The following is a 19,591-nucleotide window of genomic DNA, read 5'->3' as shown; positions in this document are numbered from 1 at the left end:
AAGTAAAAAAATTAATTAAGCACATTTTTTTCCTTCTGTTTGAATAGAAAAACAAAGCACCTGTATTGCTACAGGTTTAACAAACAGACCTTAAGGTAAGTTCAACATACCATATATGTGGAGTGCCGGTGCAACAACGAGTGAATGACACTAATCATAGATCAATTCCATGAAGTACAAGACGGCACCTTTTTCATAAATGATAAAACTTTTATTGTGATAAGTAAAAATGCCAACATTATGAGGCCACATAGGGCCTCTTTTTCAAAGCGAAGTGTTCTTCACAAAATCTGGCACCCTGCCAACATAAGGTTCCACGTAATCAGGCGCAAAGGACGTGACTGAATTTACCTCAACATACCGTCTCTACAGCAGTGTAATCAGTGCAGCAGCAGCCACTTGGACTGATTACATGGCTCGAGAGCCGGTATAATAAGGTGAATTCGCACCATCTTCTGTTTCTGAATATTTGGAACCCTTATGATGACAGCATGCCAGAGTTTGTCAACAACACTTAGCCTTGACAGAGAAGCCCTATGTGGCCTTCAAACGTTGGCATTTGGACTTATCACAATAAAAAGTATTTACGAAGGATGTGCCGTCTTGTACTTCACAGACTCAACCAGAGTGATCACATGTCTGAAAAATTATTAGACAGAAGGGTCACTTTAAGAGTATATCTTTCAAAGGAGCATAAGATCAGTATTTTATGCACAGAAACTAGGAGAGAACCCCAGAGCAGGGACAAACCACATTGGCAATAATGTTAATGGCTGTTAGCTGGCCCACTCATCCTGTTTCCAGGTGCTTTTCAGAGCTCTGTAGTCTGATATTCTGCTATTACTACACTCGGCTGTGTTCCAGCTACTGGTGATACTCGTGGGCAGAAATCCGTAATCTAGTCAATGTAAGAAGCAAATAAAATAAATAAACCTCCATTATTCTTTGCAGCTGAGGAGACGTCTAGGAAAAGTCTTTCAAGATCTGCAACCATTTGATTGTTGATGTCTTGCGCTCGCTTCACAGACTGCAGGGAGTGAAGGCGTTTATTTTCTTCCCGCAAGTTATGGTTCTCCAGCGCATATTTAGCTACACGAGGGTGTTGATCAATCTGAAGGGATACATAAATCAATTCAGCAAAAAATAGGTCACACAACAGCTGATTTTATTCACCGTTAGTAAATGCATATTTCTTTACCGTACAAAATGTTGATGTGTATTACACAGGACAAAGCATATCAGAGGTGGAGAAATGATCATGCTGTGTAAATTCTCTTACTGCTGTGTCCTCTACTCGGAATCTTGTTCCAGAAGTAGGCAAGAGTAAGGCTTTGTTCACATCTAAAATCGAAATCGCTGACAGCAGAGATTTCCGATTTTGTGGGCGATTTTCTTTACCCTCCCGACGCTCGGGTGGGTGCTGTGGTTCTTTTAAAGTGCTTTTCTAAGCACTTTTGCAGAGGGATTCGTCTTTTTTCACTTCCTGACGCAAGTCAGGAAGTGAACTCTTTGATCCGGAAATGAATAAATACAATTATTTTATCATCAAAGTGCTGGGGAAATCTCTATACAACGCACTTTTTCAAGCACTTTGCGATTTCCTTATTCCTTCTATTGGACAAAAACGCTCAGAAAATGCCACAGGAAGGCTTTGCTGAGCGGATCAGAAATGAACCGCTCAGATGAAAACACTCTTAGGGAATCATTGCACAAGCTTTTTAGGGCAATTTTCAAAATCGCTGGCGCTTGAAAAAAGGGCAAAAACACCTCAGGTGTGAACAAGTCCTAAACAGATCATTCACATAAGATACAACATATTTTATCAAATCTTCTGGTAATCTGTCCACTGCAACTGTCTAATTAACATGCAGTTTGTGGACTAGAAGCAGCAGTAAATTTTGCCATGGGGCGGCAGGGTAGATCAGTAGCTGCAAAACCTTGTACGGCGTTGAGTAGGACAAAACTGCTGGAGACTGAAGAGGAGTGAAAATGTGTCTTCTATGCAAGTTTCTGTTCGACAGGAAATGGATGTCTGCAGAGGGCAATCAGAAACAGGAACTACAGATTAACTGACTGCCCATCACTACTGGAGACACTAATAAAGTCTACAACAATGGGCTCCAGCAACCATATTCTTGCAGCCTACTTCACAGAGACCAGGGGTTGGATCGGAGCACAGCGCCACAATAAAGTTTTGCTAAACAGTGTTAAAAACTGGATGGTGATACAATTTGACTGCATCAAAATAGGTGTCAAAGTAACCAGCAGATCTTAGGCTGAGGATCAGTGGTCTTAGTTAAAAGTGCAAAATAAACTTCCATGTAAAAACTTAATATCAGATTTAAGACTAACCACACCAATATGCTTTGTAAAGTCATCAACATGTGCAAGTAATTACCTGTTGTTTTAAAACAAGCAGTTCTTTTTTCATTTCTGCTATGAGGTCATCTTGTTCACTATTTGATAAGGTTCCTCTGCCTTCCTTGTGGGACTTCTCAAGCCGAGCTATGTGATCTTCCCTAAATTTCACAATCATTTTATTTGACTGGATAAACTTCTCTTTCTTACCGCAGAGGTCTTCCAGTTGGGCTACTTTTTGTAGTAAAACCTGCAAGAAAATTTTGAATAGCACAAAATCAGTGGTGGCCTTTAGTTACCTTAAATCCATAATGTGAACAAAAATAGGCTGGAGGGTGCCATGGCAAGGTATAGGTATTGTCTGCCCAATTCCAGTGGATGGGCAGGCATTCCAATAAGTCTTATAAATGTAGACTGCTTCCCCTGTAATGGGGTTATGCCTTGTGCCATCAGTCAAAATAGGTGGGTAATTCAAGATATAGGGTCGTTGAGGTGAAAGATTTGCATGATCAAATTTGCTTGAATGGAATAGACATCATAACACTTTCCAGTGACAAAAAGGAATAAGTGAGGACATGCATTACAACTACTAACTTATACAGTACATTAAAAAAAAGCGAAGATATGTTTAGATTAGAAGAGGACACTGCCCAATCCAGTTTATAATCATGCAAGCAAACAACCTTTCTGCTGTAATCCACAACAATCTATCATAGTAATTCATCAAGATTTAGGGGTACCCTGTAATTTGGGTGAAGGCTTTCAAAGATCAAATGCATCCTCCACAAATGTATTTCACCAAAGACAATCTGTTATGGTGGCCAGAAGAAACACTATCCTAGCCATCTACTTTAATTATGAGAATTCTTCAATCTGAAAAGGCAAATATTGTCAGCATCAGGGCTACAGTAAGAAGGCCACGTTTAGGGGAAGTTAGTGTACTGGTCAGGTTATGCTTAAAGCTCAGTTAATAGCTGAGTATTAGCAACAATTTTGGAGCCTAGCTAGTTTTAGAGATGGTTTAAAGGTTATGATTAGGTGAAAGGTTGGGTGTCACTGTTGGGGATTTGTTGGGCTGAGAGTTCAAAGCAAACCTAAACATAAAGCAGGAAACTTTCATCTACAAAGTTTTACTTTTCTTTTCTGAGACTTCAAATTGGAACTGTTAAAAAACATTTTTCAATTGCAACATGGTTGGTCTACCCAGTCCCGAGTCTAGGTTGTAGGCATGCAAAATGAAAGTGTCAAAAAGTACTTTTCTGGCAGGACTGCTCCTCCTGCTTTACTATACACGCCTGAATTTCATCATAGGATACATTTTTACTTTGTTTAAAGGGAACCTTAACTGAGATGGATATGGATGTTTCCTTTTAAACAATACCAGTTGCCTGGCAGTCCTGCTGATCTCTTTGGCTGCAGCAGTGTCTGACTCACACACTTGAAACAAGCATGCAGCTAATCCAGTCTGACTTCAGTCAGAGCACCTGATCGGCATGCTTGTTCAGGGGCTGTGGCTAAAAGTATTTTAGACACAGGATCAGCAGGAGAGTCAGGCAACTGGTATTATTTTAAAAAGGAAAAATCCATATCATTCTCGGTTTAGGTTCCCTTTAAGAAATTAAGTGCATTTAAAATATTGCTTACTGTACAAATATGGTCTTACCTTCTTCTCAGTTTCGGACTTTTCCAAAAGCATCATTGCTTCTAAGAAGTTATTCATGTAATCACCAACATTCTCATCCAAAGAAGGAGCTGGATTTCCAAATGCATAGGAAGAAAAAGGACATGAGTAAGCATGCCATGTGCATAAAATACGTACAAATATAGGGGCCACTTTATAAAGCAGTGATCAGGAAAATAAAATGCTTTTATTATTACATTTTTTTCCTATTTATCATTGCGTTTCACAGAATACCCAGAACCACTAGGAAGGTTTTAAGGGCTTAAAAGACTAATGCTGAGCATACATGGCCCAGATTCTTCTTATCAATCGAGCCGTTGATGGCTCGATTGATCATTTCCGGCATGTCCGATCACCTCGTGGATTGATTCCCGGCTCGATCCCCGCGGATAATAGCGGTAATCGTGCGGAAGATAAGTAAGTGCCCGCGGGGACGAGCGGGAATCGATCCACGCGCCCGCATCGAGCCGTGTATGCCCGGCATAAAAGTCCATACTAAAAAAGATGTGCTAAATATAATTTTGCCTTCTTAAAGTGGACCTGTACTCTTGCACAGGACATAAGGAAAAAATAGAAATGCACCCTGTATGTCTTTAGAGAGTTTAGCCAGTCTAATTCCGCCTCATCTGTGACTAAGCACAAGTTGTAATTTTATCCCTCAGCTGTGTCAGCTTGCCGCCACGGAAGAGAGCTAATTGGTAAACAGGGGATATTAACAATATGTCTGTTTCCATAACAGCAGGAAGTACAGACTGCAGATTTATTGCAGGGATTTGTATCAGCTGTAACAGAGAAATGTTTTTCTAAGGTCATTAAAGAGAATCTGTACTCTAATATTCTTACAATAAAAAGCATACCATTCTATTCATTATTTTCTCCTGTGCCCCTCTGTGCTGTTTCTGCCACTCTCTGCTGCAATCCTGGCTTGTAATTAACAGTTTTAGGCAGTGTTTACAAACAAACTAACCAGCTTCTAATAGGCTCAGCTAAGTATAGAGTGTGAGTCATTCAGAGTATGCAGGGGGCCTGCAGAGGGTGTGTATCGCTTCTACCAATCACAAGCAGCCCTGCACATTCCACACAATCAAGCTTTAGCCTGACAAACAGGACAGAGGAAAGATACATTGATTTATTACAGAGACGGTGCAGTTAGGAAAGTAAGCCAGAGCAGATTAGAACAGGCATAGGAACTTATAGGATAGAAGAACTAAGGCTGAAAAATTTGTTACAGAGTCTCTTTAAGCTGTTGCTCATCTTTTAGAGCAGAGAGGAAGTTCTGAGTTTAGGTCCGCTTTGAAGCATAAGGTGGTTGCAATAATTCAGTTTCAAAGCAAACCTTAAAGTACAGGGAAAAAATAAAAGTTATACACTTACCTTGTTAGAGGGAAGTCTCTGGATCCTCCTCCTCCTCCAGACCAACACCGCTTTCCGGGGACTTCCTGCGCAGTGGCACGATGCCGCTCATGCATGGCGAAAAAAACAAGCACAAGCAGCTCTATGCTACTGCACAGGCGCGAGTTGTCTTGCGTCTGTGCATTGTGGCCATACTTGTACACAGACTGGAGTGAGGCTGTGTGAACCTATTCGACGAGCCATTGTTGAATAGGCTCAGAGCGTTCCTGCACTGGAATGCCGAGGTGCAGGGGGATGTGAGAAGCCTCTAGATCAGGGGTCAGGAACCTTTTTGGCTGAGAGAGCCATGAACGCCGCATATTTTAAAATATAATTCCACGAGAGCCATACAATAGGTTTCAAAACTAAATACAAGTAAATGTGTGCATTTTATGTAAGACCAACACTTTTAAAGTAAAATAAGTCTCTGAGTTTCTTTCTAAATAACGTTGTTATGCGGTTGCCAACCAATGATGAATAAAGTACTTTTTACCATAAATGCGACTTCTGTGGCTGCATGGTTTTGGTTTTGCGAGTAAATTAGTAGTGCATGCTACAGCAGTAGCGCGCCTACTTTGAAAATTTAACTCGGACTGCCACACTAAGCTTAGTGAATCAACCCCTACTGATTTGTATGTGAGCCAGATGCAGCCATCAAAAGAGCCACATCTGGCTCCCGAGCCATAGGTTCCCTACCCCTGCTCTAGATTATACTAAATATTTATTCAGGGCACTTTTTTTACGTACAGCTATACTAGAAGTGAGCAAGCCAGGTCTCCCATGGTGCATCAGTGCCAATTGTGCAAATCATCTCCTTATGCCCCTAAAACCCAGTCACACATCCAGAACCGCTTGTGTATAGTGAGCCTTGAGCTTATAAATTTGACAGAGCCACACTAATCTGACATGCATACAGCGGTTTTCAAGTATTTTGCTTCTCATCAGTGCATGGCATGGACTTCAATGCGGTAGAAATTGGACAGTACTAAGCAATACTGTAAATTAGGAGCACAAAGATGGTTTGCATATTCAAAACTGATGCATCATGGGAGTCCTTACTTGCTTAGTTAAAGCGTATTATTATTATTATTGCACATACCTTCTGGTTTAAGAAGGCAAAATTATATTTAGCATAGCTTTTTTGTAAGAGGGCTTTTTGATCTCTTTAAAGAGAACATGAGATGAATTACGACTCGTAACTTCAGGAGTCGGGGCTTACTATGCATGCGTGGCCCGGCCATATGCACCCCACCCCCCTAATCGGCAGGAGTGTACTGCGCAGGCACAGAACGCACCCGAGAGTGCAACTGGGGAGCGCAAGTGGCCACACTGTGCCTGCGCCGACTGGCCGAAGGTACCAAGAGCCATAGCAGAGAATCCAGGAGGCGGAAGAGGACGACAAGGGAGCGATCGGGCCGAAGTGGGCTGGAGGTAGCCCCAGGTATAAATTTTTTTTATTATTATTCATCTCAGGTACACTTTCATGGGCTTCTGTGGGGGGTTTTGAAAAGAAAAACTGACACTTACCTGGGGCTCCTAACTGCCCTCTGCAGCTGTCATATGCCCGCGCCGTCCTATACGATCCGGCATCGTCACTGGTCAATTATTTGTCTAACTAGACGAATACAACTGTGGCTGCGCACGTCCTCGCTCCTGACGCCGGGAGCTTACTGTGTCCTCTCTTCTGGAAATGCACGCGGGAGAGAGGATGCGCGCGGCCGCAGTTGTATTCGTCTAATTAGATGAATAATTGCCAGGAGCTGCTGATCGTAGTGGATGGCGCGGGCACATGACAGCTGCAGGGGGCCGGTAGAAGCTCCAGGTAAGTGTCCGTTTTTCTTTTCAAACCCCCACAGAACCCCTTTAAGCCCATTATAGCTTCCTAGTGGTTCTGGGTCACCATGAGCTTTCTGGGTATTCCATAGTTCTGGTGAAAGCCCTATCCCATAGAGCTCGATCAATCCATGATCCATGACTGATGAGGAGCAAAAAAAAACTTATAAACAGATGTACAGTATATGCATGTTGGATTGGTGTAAAAATGTAGGCTTTCCTATACTCCAGCGGTTCTCATTTTAAGGTGTAAATAAATTTAAAGGGAACCTGAAGAGAGAAGTATATGGAGGCTGCCATATTTATTTCCTTTTAAACAATACCAGTTGCCTGTTAGCTCTGCTTGTCTTTTTGGCTGCAGTAGTGTCTGAATAACACCAGAAATAAGCATGCAGCTAATCTTGTCAAATCTAACAATTATGTCAGAAACACCTGATCTGCTGCATGTTCAGGGTCTGTGGCTAAAAGTATTAGAGGTAGAGGATCAGCATAGGATAGTCAGGATATCTATCAGGGTAGCCGGGCAACTGGTATTCTTTAAAAGGAAATAAATATGGCAGCCTGCATGTCACTCTCACTATATGTGTCCTCTAAATTAAAGATCAGGCGGACATGTAGGCGAATTGATCACTGACAGATTCAATCACAGTGATCGTATTTGCCGGGGAAAATTGACTAATATATGGGCAATTTTAGTAGGGATGGTCAAGAAGATGCAAATAATTCTGTTATGATGCAGAATTAAGCAACATTTTTATGCAAATGTATGCAGCTTGAAAAAAAAAAATCAATTTCCATCTCGACTTCATTTGGTTTGTCCATTATGTATAAATTAGCATATATTTGCATCAACTCGTAATTATTTGTTGTTAAGTTTGGGCATCTACATACACTGCATATTGCACACTATATAGGGTCCCAAGATGATGGAGCTATAAAAATCATTAATAATAATAAAAACAACCAAGAGAAGATTGTGTAAACCCAGCTACCGATATAAACCAGATATGCTATTAACACTAAAGGTGACCACACACCATACTATTAAAAGATCCATTTTTTTTCTTTCTCCAATTCGATATTTACGATCGGTTGTCCCCCTAAAAAATCGAGAGCTTTTCTTTGTTTTCGATCAATAAATCCAATCGGATTTCCTTTTTTTTTCTATTTTTGGAGATTGGACATGTTTGAAATTTCAGACCAACTTTATCAAGAATTGTATGGTGTGTGATGGATTTTCAATTACTTGATGCACATTTTCAATCAATTTTTTTCTGAGCTTTCAATTATTTTATTAATGATTGGGGGACAATTGAACATAGGTGTGTGGTACATTGGTCAGATTTTTGAATTGTTACAATTAGTCAGAAAAATTGATTGCTATTCTTGAATTGATCAGATATGTAAAACATTGTATGGTGTGTGGCCACCTTTACACTAATGAGCACTATGTATAGCCTTATAAAAAAAAAAAAAAAAAACCAAAGCCAAAAACGATAACGGATACTATACTGATCTATGACAAAAAAAGAAGATATTTTTATGTGCTGAGTCAGAGACTAAACACAGCAGTTTATAGGCCAGAAATATATCAGCTAAAGAAAAAAAAGTGTTCACATTGGCCTGTAACCTAGCGACAGACTGACAGCTGTCTAAGGTCTATGAGAATCTTCAGATTGCAATGAACCGGTGATGGCTAATGCTCTGCTGGTCAATAAACAGTCAGCTGGCCTCATTAGCAAGTATACAGTTCATCTAAAATGTTGTCAACTAAAGATTTAACTTGAGTCTCCCAAAAAAGTTTCAAAACTCGCAGAAAGTTGATTTATTAAAAAGTTGCCTTAATTAAAAAGTCAAATAAAATGTCAGTTTGAAGGAATCTGCCATCCAGTGCTGTGACAAATTATTTATGGAGTGACAGCCAGAAGCCATCATTACCATGCCATGCACAGTGTGAAGGTGAAGGAGTTAAGCAGGTAATAGGAAATGCTTTTGATTTCTCTTCTCACCTCTGGCAACAGAAATATCCTGTGGCATCTGTCCGGAAAGGAGCTGAGAAAGCTGTTCCTTCAGTTTCTTCACCTCTGCTTGTAGCTGACTCACATTCCCCTGGGTGTCTTCATTAACTACAGCCTGAAGGTGTTCAATGGCGACAAATTAGAATTACCTCTAGAGAAGAGCTGGACACACATCCAGGAGCTGATTGTCTTGCACTGCAATCGACAGCATAATTAGCTAGAAAATCCACAGTAACCTGTTATGCATTCTGGGAACAAGATCTTATTTGTTTGTGTAGATTATTCCCTATTCCTTTACCATTATTTATGGTGTTATGGGCACTGCCATTTTTCATTTCATAAAAAATTCAAATAGCTTCAACTAGACACACTTTTCTGTTCTAGAAGAGGTTTCACCAATCCTGCAGAGTAATCTCTTCAGTTCCTCTAAGACCTGGGCATTTCATGTGGACAGGTAAACTATTTACTTCAGCCAGTCTCACTAGTTGATAATATTATGTAGACAGGGGCGTAGCAATAGGGGTTGCAGAGGTAGCGACCGCATCGGGGCCCTTGGGCCAGAGGGGCCCGGAGGGCCCTCCCTCAACTACAGTATTAGCTCTCTATTGGTCCTGTGCTCATAATAATCACTTATATAGATACTTTGTATAGTGGTAATCACTAACAAACTGTTCCCCATCCCCTTCTTGCACCTCTGACACTGTAGTTGCCTTTGGCAGGTTTTGGTGCGCCGTATCAATGGTTATGTATAGAGTGCTTGGGAGGCCCCATGTAAAACCTGCATCAGGGCCCACAACTCCTTAGCTACGCCACTGTATGTAGAGGTTTATTGCTTAAAGTAAACCTATAGTCTCCCAAACAAGAATGTTAAGATACAACCTAGGTAGAGGGAAGCCTATGCATAGTCCAAAGGCTTCCCATGTCCTCTTCGACACCACCGCTGGAGGCCTGAGACACACTGCAGAACGCTTTTTGATCTGTCAGTGATGCATTTGCGTTTTTAAAAAAAATGCTCCCCCAATGAATCAATTGTATTGGCAGGTCGTTCGTAAGTTGAGTGACTACCTGTACTTCAGTTATAATTATCTACCTATACATACAGTAGCAAGAAAAAGTATGTGAACCCTTTGGAATTATATAGATTTATGCACAATAAATGGTCATAAAATGTGATCTGATCTTCATCTAAGTCACAACAATAGACAATCACAGTCTGCTTAAACTAATACCACACAAATAATTATTTCCATGTTTTTATTGAACACACCATGTAAACATTCACAGTGCAGGTGGAAAAATTATGTGAACCCTAGACTGATGACATCTCCAGTTAGCTCTTGGTGATGTCATTTGTCTAGGGGTTCACATAATTTTTCCACATGCACTTATTACATTTTGGAGTGGCCATCGCAGTCACCAGACTTAAATCCGATTGAGAACCTCTGGTGGGACTTAATCCTCCTGGCGGTCAATTAAAACCGCCAGGGGGCAGCGCAGCACTATTTATTCTATTTTTTTAAATCATGTAGCTAGCCTAGCGCACAGTGGCGATCGGGCAGTACACGCAGCTAACAAAATGCTAGCTGCGTGTACAAAGAAAAAAATTATGCAAATTGGCCCAGCAGGGCCTGAGAAATCCTCCTGTGCGGCATAGCCCGAGCTCAGCTCGGGCTTACCGCCAGGAAGGTTAAAGAAAGCAGTTGCAGCGCACGAGCCTAAGAATGTGACTGAACTGGAGGCTTTTGCCCATGAAGAATGGGCTAAGATACCTGTAGATTGCTGCAAGACACTTGTGTCAAGCTATGCTTCACTTTTAAAAGCTGTTATAACTGGAAAAGGATGTTGTACTAAGTACAAAGAATAAATGTCACTTGGGGGTTGAATAAAATTGATAATGATGTGAGCACAGAAAATAAATTTGTGGTTATTTCATTATAAATGTTATGTTATATTTGTCTGACTTACAAGTGCCCTTGATTTAATTGTAAACAAGATGACTGAAATGATCAAAATCTGTCAAACTGGCCAAAACTCAATTTCCGTGGGAGTTGAATAATTTTGAACGCAACTGTATGCTGGAATGGGGGATCATTACACTGTGCGGGGGAGAAGGGTTGGTAGATCTCGTGGACTCGCCGAAAAAGTGCGGGCACCCCTGGTATAGTGTATACACACTACATGAACAATGTGTACTTGGTATTCAAACAATATTGTATAAACTGTTGCATGCAAAGTGTCACCCATTATTGCACAAATTAAAGAACTTTTTTGGTTCTTAAATGAATGGACATAGCGTGTAATGGTGGTTTGGACTGATATCTGATATCCAGCTTTCAATTTACAGAATAAAAATATGCTTTGGTGTCAGAAAAAAAAAATAGCCTGACATTTGTTACAGGTGCTTCATACTGGTGAAGATGCACATTTTTTTTTTTTTTATATTGGCTACTGTGTGTGTTTAATTCTTCAGCAAATATCAGCAGACCGGATCTATGAAAACAACTCAGGACCCATGATGCTGTCACATCAGTCAGATCGCCATAGTGCAGTGCTTCAAAACCTGTCCTCAAGTCTCACCAACAGTTTAGGTTTTGTGATGTCCACACAAGCAGCTAATCCAGACTGCAGGGGAACACATTATCCAACTCGGGCAACTGTGAACTGCCTGTAATACATGTACTGCCTGTATAACTTGGTCAGATGTGGGTAACAAAGTGGGTGGAAAGTGTGGACACAGACATGTTGGAGATGGAGGGCAGGTACATATGAACTTAATTTAAAAAGACCAAGGTAAAGAGGAACGGATCTCATAACGTTTAGTTTGTTGCACATAAAATGCTTTTTAACTTGTATCACAAAAGGGCTTTATGTTTACATTACAAAAAATGTACTTTTATGTATAAAAACACAAGCTGATTGACGTGGTTCCGCTCCCTGACTTTTTTCAGTGGTCGAGAAAGTTAATACCACTCTCCAGGGCTGTGGAGTCGAAGCAATTTTGGGTACCTGGAGTCAGTCTGCGATTTCATAAACTGAGGAGTTGGATGATTTTTGGTCCGACTCCACAGCCCTGCAATGCATGAGAACTTAGAGATGTGCCATATATACTCGCATATAAGCCACATTTTTCAACCCACAAAAGTGGCCCAAAAGTGCAAGTCATCACTACTGAGAGGTGCATGCAGATGAGCAGGCTGTGGGCCGCCATCCTTCCGAGCACCCCCGCAACCCCTCAGAGCAGAGCGGCAGTGAGACCTAGCCGCTTTGCTCTCACCTTTTAAATGCTGCTGCCCTAGTGCTGGGCGTAATGGAAAAAACTACGCTTACGGATCATTACGCGTAATTTTACGCTATTACGCATTACGGAATTACGGTTGCGGCGTAGACATTTATCTACGGTTCATGTCTGTAATTACGCATGGTCCTTACGCAATTACGCGTAAGAATACCGTAATGCAGGTTGTTACGGAACAGTCTTACGCTTAATTTTCCTACTAGCAATTAATGGGTAAGGCCATGCTCCCAAGCGGAAAAGTTGACGCATGGATCAATGTTAGGTAGCCGCCGACTTTAAGGGTTAATAGCAAAGCCCCCTTAAATGCTAAGAGCGTCAAATTTGGAGAATATATTAAGGAGATCAGAAGGAATAAGAGGAAAACATTTTTTTTCAAAAAGACCTTATAGTTTTTGAGAAAATCGATTTTTAAGTTTCAAGGGCAAAAATGTCTTTTAAAGCGGAAAATGTCAGTTTTTTTTTTGCACAGGTAACAATAGTGTATTATTTTCATAGATTCCCCCAAGTGGGAAGAGTTTTACTTACTTCGTTCTGAGTGTGGGAAATATAAAAAAAAACAAAAAAAAAACGACGTGGGGTCCCCCTTCCAGACCTCTTTAACCCCTTGTCCCCCATGCAGGCTGGGATAGCCAGAATGCGGAGCACCGGCCGCGTGAGGCTCCGCACCCTGACTATACCAGCCCGCATGGTCCATGGATTGGGGGGTCTCGGAAGGGGAGGGGCAGCCAAGCTTTCCCCTCCCCCTCCGAGCCCTTGTCCAATCCAAGGACAAGGGGCTCTTCTCCACCTCCGATGGGCGGTGGAGGTGGAGGCCGCGATTTCCTGGTACTCTGTACTCGAGTATATATGGTACTCTGCGCAGGACATGCAGAAAACATTATGGTGATGTGCATGCCTGGAAGTTCTGAATACAAGTTCCATTGTCCTCAGTGCAGTCATTCACAATTGCTCTCTCTACCCATTCTCATCCTCTATGCTGCTGCATGTGGACTAGAACAGCTCTATGCTGCTGCATGTGGACTAGAACAGGGTAGAGAGATCACATCACAGAAGGAATACTTCATTCAGGGCTGGTTCACACTGCAAGAGCTTTTTCTAAGCTCTTGTGATTTTAGACTCTCTTGCTAATGTAATGCTATGTACCGTATGTGTTCACACTTGTGCGATTTGATTTTATAAAAAAAAAAAAAAAAAAACATATTGCCTTCGCAAGAGCTGTTCAAATCAATAACACTTAAAAAGCGCTTGCAGTGTGAACCAGGCCTCATTCTGCTTGCACAGAGTATTCTACCATGTCTGCCTGGAATGACTAGAACTTCCAATGAAATTTGCATGCAGAACTCAGCAGCTGCGAGTGGCACTTTCTCCTCAGTAATTAGCAAATACCAAAATGTAACACTGATAAATCCAGAAGGTCCGCACACTCATATGTAGACCAAGTCTGCTGTTTTATTCAAAAAACGTGACACAATTCCATTCCATAACCAACGATTCGTTTCGGGGCCCCGAGGGGGCCCCTTTGTCAAGGTAAACACACAGAATGGTAACACTAGGTACACATGATGCAATTTCCCCGTCCGAGCGATGGGTGACTGGACAGGAAATTGTACCATGTGTACATGTTCAAACTGCTCCTGATTGATAAAGGAATCAATTTTTCCATGATAATTTTGCAAAATCGTTGCAAAGATACACTGCAGGATAACTGCTGATAGTGCCCAGATGGTGCTGATGGAGATCTCCATGCAGGCTTCAAATGCACTCCAGAATAAGTTCTGATCCCAGATAGATGCAGCAATATGCTCAATGCAGAGAGTAGTTATTTCTTCATCAGAGAGCTGTGTTGGCTCCTTCAGTGCAAGTTGCCACAATCTCGCTATTCCCATTCAGGTCCTCTATGCTGCTGCATCTGGACCAAAACAGAGATTGCAACTGACTGCAGTGAGGAGAAAGCACATCACTGATAAATGTATACCTCCTCTCTGTACTGAGAATATTGCTGCATCTGTCAGGATGATCAAAACAGTTGAGGTTTACATAATATCTCTTCACCTCAGGATGCCCATCAGCAGCTGCAGGTGGCCATTTGCTACTCTCATCCTCTGCTGTGCTGCTTGCCAGTACTGCCCACACAAAGAACAACCGCAAACAAAATGAAAAGAAAAAAAGTTTTAAAGGGACACTGAAACGGAAAAAAAATTAAGATATAATCAATTGTATGAGTAGTACGGATAATTAATAGAACATTAGTAGCAAAAACAATATAGTCTAATTTTTTTTTTGTTATACAGTTTTTTTTTATACCATTGCATCATTCTCTTATATTTGCTATTTACACACTACACTCAGCATTCTTAATGATTTCACAGAGCAGGGTAGTGTATTTTTGAACTTTACTCTGCAGAAAAAACAAAATACAGTGACAGACAATTTAGATAATAAGCTTCAGAAGACAGAGCTCTCTGTGATGTATGTGATGTAATGTTTTATTTCTTAGATGTACTACACATACGAATCATTATAGCAGTTTATTTTCACTTCAGATTCCCTTTAAAGAACAATGCACAATTGTGCCACTTTCAGGTAGACTACTGACATAGCTTCAGGATTTTTTTTTTATAGCCAACATAATACTCTATAAGAGAGTGAATTCTAATCAGCTTTAAATATTTAGAAAATATAATGTTGCAAAGGTCTAAGGAGCTGGGCGATTAATGTAGAATCAAGCTCCATTGAAACTTGAAGTCCTCTACAAAAATGATAAAATTGCATACCTTGTTTTTGATGAGCTTCGCACGCTGAGCAAAGTGTAGAGTGGAAAGAGTTTCTCCAAAGCATTTTGATCCTGGATGAACGTTTGCAATGATAAAAGTTTTTGCATTGCCTCCAAGGGAATCCTGAGGATGAAATATTATGGTTAAACAGGAAAGAGGTAAAAATAAGCAGATGGTAAAGATGGTTTTACAGTGTCACTATATCTAAAATACTAACTTTGTTCACCACTGAAAACTGAGATATTAGGCTACCATGCAGGGAAAAATGCTTCAAAACTACAGTAAATGGTAACTAAAAAAGAAACTGGATGAGGTTGGTTTTTGGGGGAGGGCGTAAATGGTATGTCAGCACCCTCCATTTTGGTGTAGGGAGAGCCGAGTGATGACTCTCCCTGCTGCCGCAAAAATTCCATGTGCCTTGAATTACTATTCCCCCTCTGGGTCGTAGCAACTTGGAGGGAGAATGCATTCAGCGATCGGAAACCGCCGGATCCCCAAATTTCACTTGCATGGCAATAGACATAACATTATGTCTATGGCGGCGCCCAGGTCAGGCGCAGCGCGGGCAAAGAGTGCGCACCAAAATTACCTGCTTCGGGGAGGTGCCCATGCTGTTAATTCCTGGAAAAGCTGTTACCGGTAGGTCTAACTTGGTCTTTTCTGGATCGGTTTTCCAACCCTGTCCTCAAGTACCCCACCAGCGCATGTTTTGCAGAAAACCACAAACATTCACAGGTGGGGTAATAAGTGTCTCAGCGGAGCTCTGTGGATTTCCACAAAACATACACTGTTAGGGGTACTTGAGGACTGAGTTGAGGAACTCTGATCTACAGGACAGCACACCTCTGAATAACAAGATTACAACATTTTGGCCAGGTAAACAGCCTGAAACACTGTGACCAGAAGCTAAATCTTGTTTAGCACATACATCCAGCCAGAACTGTCGAAACAAATGTGTTAGCACCACTCCACATGGTGGCTTGGAAAATCGTCTTGACTGAGGCTCCTACTCATTCTGCCCAGGAAGCAGATATTGGTCTCCTCGAATATGCCTTTTTTTAGTTCAGTTAGTGATTGCTTGCATATTACATCAGGCTATGAAAGATTTGAATTTTAGGTGCCTTTTTGCCAGTATAGAATACAGGAAAAATTACCCCATTTTCTCCAAAAATCTAATTAATGACAAAGCCATCTTTTTGCATCAAGACTATGGAATTCTGGTATCTTCAGTGTTTTTGAGGCTACAAAAGGTAGACTTAACATTTTTCTGAGATGTGTGAAAACTTGAGAAATATTAAAAGTAGAAAGGCTGTCTGGAGCCTCAGACTAATCTGGTCAAAACAGATGTAAAATATGGCTCACTTGACACAACTTTTGCAAATTACCACAGAGCAGAGGATAACCTAAAAGTTAAGTCAATGAACTGAAAGTATCGAATTTCCTTCTGAAGAAGAGTTGCAAATCTAATCAATTTCTTACAGCTATAAATACGCAGGTGTCTTTTAGGTCTAGATTATTTACAGGAAAAAACAGGATTCATTCAGGCTGAATGTATGTGCTAACCAAGATTTAACCAGGATAATATCCCTCAAATGGTTCTGAAGGGGGAACCTGCCTGATGATTTCTTCATACAGCAGGTCCATAGCGGAGTCTTGCAGAGCTAAGTCAAATTGTAAATTGTTTAGAAGAAACCTCCAATGCAGGTCTCTTTGCAATTTAAATCTGCATTTTTTATTGACCAAGGATTGGGAAAGATTCAACCACAAAAACATAAAAAAGAACGACTTCCATAGCTCAGCAAAGGGATAAAGGTGACCTATTCCCAGCCTTGTCTCATTGGTCTATGGCTAATGAGCAGAAGACACAGTTACAGTTGGGCTTGATTTGTCCCGAGTATTTCTTTGTTGGAAACAGATTTTCATCTTGGGACTGTCTCCTATCACACAAAAGAAAATAAAAACCCTACAAAAAAGGAAAAGGATCCTTTTCTAATGTTTCCTCCTGTTTGGATCCAAAAAGAAACAAACATACTTCTTTTTGGATTCTGCATGACCTATATTGTGAAGAAATTACCCTTTCCACACTTTAGGCTCGACTCCCCTACTGGTTGACTTAACCGAGGTGGTAGGACAAGCGTTTCCTTGCTTATTCCTTACGGATTCCTTCTTGTAGATTCCTTTCTGCAGATTTCATGCAGATTCCATTGCAGATTGCTTGCAAAGTTGCATAGAGGATCAATGGCATCCTATGCAATGGACGTGGAGGAGCATCTAAATAGTAGCAAGCATTTAATTGCTCTAATTCCCAATCGAAATACCAAAGATTGCATCGTGTGTAATGACATGAAGACACCGGGTGGCAGGCATAAAACCACCTATTATTGCTCACGCAAGCCAGGATTACACCCAGGAAATTGCTGTAAAATTTACCATACCTTGGCTTTCTTCTCTGCTACCAGCCAATAGAAGATGCCAAACTGTCCAAATAAGGTATTAAATTAAACGATATAATGTGTTCTTTAAAATAAGACATACCATGTTACTAGGTTATGTTCCATGTTAAAATGGGAGAGAGAGTAAGAGGGAGAGTGCATTTCTGTAAAAAAAAAAAAAAAAAAAAAAAAAAGGACTCAGCGCAGAAACGACTCCCTTTAGGAAAAAAACGGAGTGAAAAGGGTTAATGCAAGCCATTTGCACAACGATTGTGATTTGCATAGGATTGGTAATAAAAGAGATTTTGTAGCAATCCTATACAGTAGAATCCCTTTATAGTAAAGTCCAAGGGACCAGGAAAAAGAAGTTTACTATATCAGAATTGGTCATACATTATATATTTATACAGACGCATTTGCTGGGACTTGAGGACTGAGTTTACTTTATCCAGAGGTTTACTATATCAGAGTTTACTACAGCAAGATTCTACTGAACTATGTATTGAAGAACAAACACTGGAGAAATTGCAATCGCTACTGTCTGTGGGATCACCTCCACTGACTTTCATTAACCTATTCTTTTTGGAATCGCCAAAAACAATAGATTACTAAACTGCATTCATACATAACCATGCACAGGCAGCACGGTGGCCTAGTGGTTAGCGCTCTCGCCTTGCAGTGCTGGGTTCCCGGTTCATATCCCGGCCAGGTCAACATCTGCAAGGAGTTTGTATGTTCTCCCCGTGGGTTTCCTCCGGGTACTCCGGTTTCCTCCCACATCCCAAAAACATACAGATAAGTTAATTGGCTTCCCTCTAAATTGTCCCTAGACTATGATACATGCAATGCACGATACATACATAGACATATGACTATGGTAGGGACTAGATTGTGAGCTCCTCAGAGGGACAGTTAGTGACAAGACAATAGATACTCTGTACAGCGCGGCGGAAGATGTTGGCGCTATATAAATAATAATAATAATAATGCTCTTTTGGTTAGCTAGTTTATTGTATTAGTGCTTACCCGCAACAGAAATGTAAGCTTGGAGTCTCTGTAACAAATGTGCCTCTGTTTACCATTGGCCACGTCTACTAAGGCTGTGATCACTTGGCCCAGACAACTCAGCGATCTATTTATGCTGCCTGCTTCCTGCAGAGAAAGAATGTACACTTTACATATATTTCATAAACGGATCACCAATATGAAACTTTGTGTGCCCATCAGTATTTACTGTAATTAAAATCATGTAGTTCAGTCAGTATACTAAAATGAAACACCAGCCCAAATTGTTTAATTTTAGATTAAAAATCATTTTAGGATTCTAATATACGTTCTAGTCCTCAATGAAGCTTTTACCAAACAAGAAGTGAGTGAAATCATTTCAATGGAGCGCCAGACAACAATACAAATATAAAATGTTCGGTCTTATTTCCAGGCTACTAAAAGCAGCTTAATGCAATTTGCTTCTGTACTGGGAGAAATTTCACCCAATTTCCTGTTTTCTGTGACACACTTCTTGTGACATGCGTAAAATACTTTACATTTTCCTCAGTCAGAACGATCATTCCTAATTGTCTCAGCTGAAAATCTAATGTGTGTATAGATGGTCTCCCAATGTGGATGACCCCAGTAGAAGAAAATCAGTAGAGCGGGCACACCATCAACGTTCACGGGTGCTTGATAAAGTGGTATAGGCAGTACCACCGATTCAATGCAGTTACAAATGTTATCAGCACACCAAGTTGCCGTTTAATGCACACTCTTTAGTACCAGTATCCACAGAAGTCCAACAATTGTTTCGGGAG

At 40.9% G+C, this 19,591-nt stretch overlaps 1 protein-coding gene across 1 annotated transcript in view; it reads right to left on the bottom strand.

The window, feature by feature from the left end:
* Positions 1 to 19,591, bottom strand: part of KIF15 (kinesin family member 15) — a 118,167-nt gene that overhangs the window by 68,480 nt on the left and 30,096 nt on the right. The window contains exons 9-14 of the mRNA XM_068236320.1: positions 18,810 to 18,935; positions 15,352 to 15,474; positions 9,274 to 9,397; positions 4,022 to 4,110; positions 2,399 to 2,608; positions 934 to 1,111 (exon numbers count right to left, since the gene is read on the bottom strand). Coding sequence (XP_068092421.1) covers positions 934 to 1,111; positions 2,399 to 2,608; positions 4,022 to 4,110; positions 9,274 to 9,397; positions 15,352 to 15,474; positions 18,810 to 18,935 — 850 coding nt within the window. The remainder of the gene's footprint in view (positions 1 to 933; positions 1,112 to 2,398; positions 2,609 to 4,021; positions 4,111 to 9,273; positions 9,398 to 15,351; positions 15,475 to 18,809; positions 18,936 to 19,591) is intronic.

The sequence above is a fragment of the Hyperolius riggenbachi genome, chromosome 5 (assembly GCF_040937935.1).
Source record: "Hyperolius riggenbachi isolate aHypRig1 chromosome 5, aHypRig1.pri, whole genome shotgun sequence".
NCBI classification, from domain to species: domain Eukaryota; kingdom Metazoa; phylum Chordata; class Amphibia; order Anura; family Hyperoliidae; genus Hyperolius; species Hyperolius riggenbachi.
The sequence above is the reverse complement of the archived record's forward strand: the minus strand, read 5'-3'. Positions and strand labels throughout refer to the sequence as shown.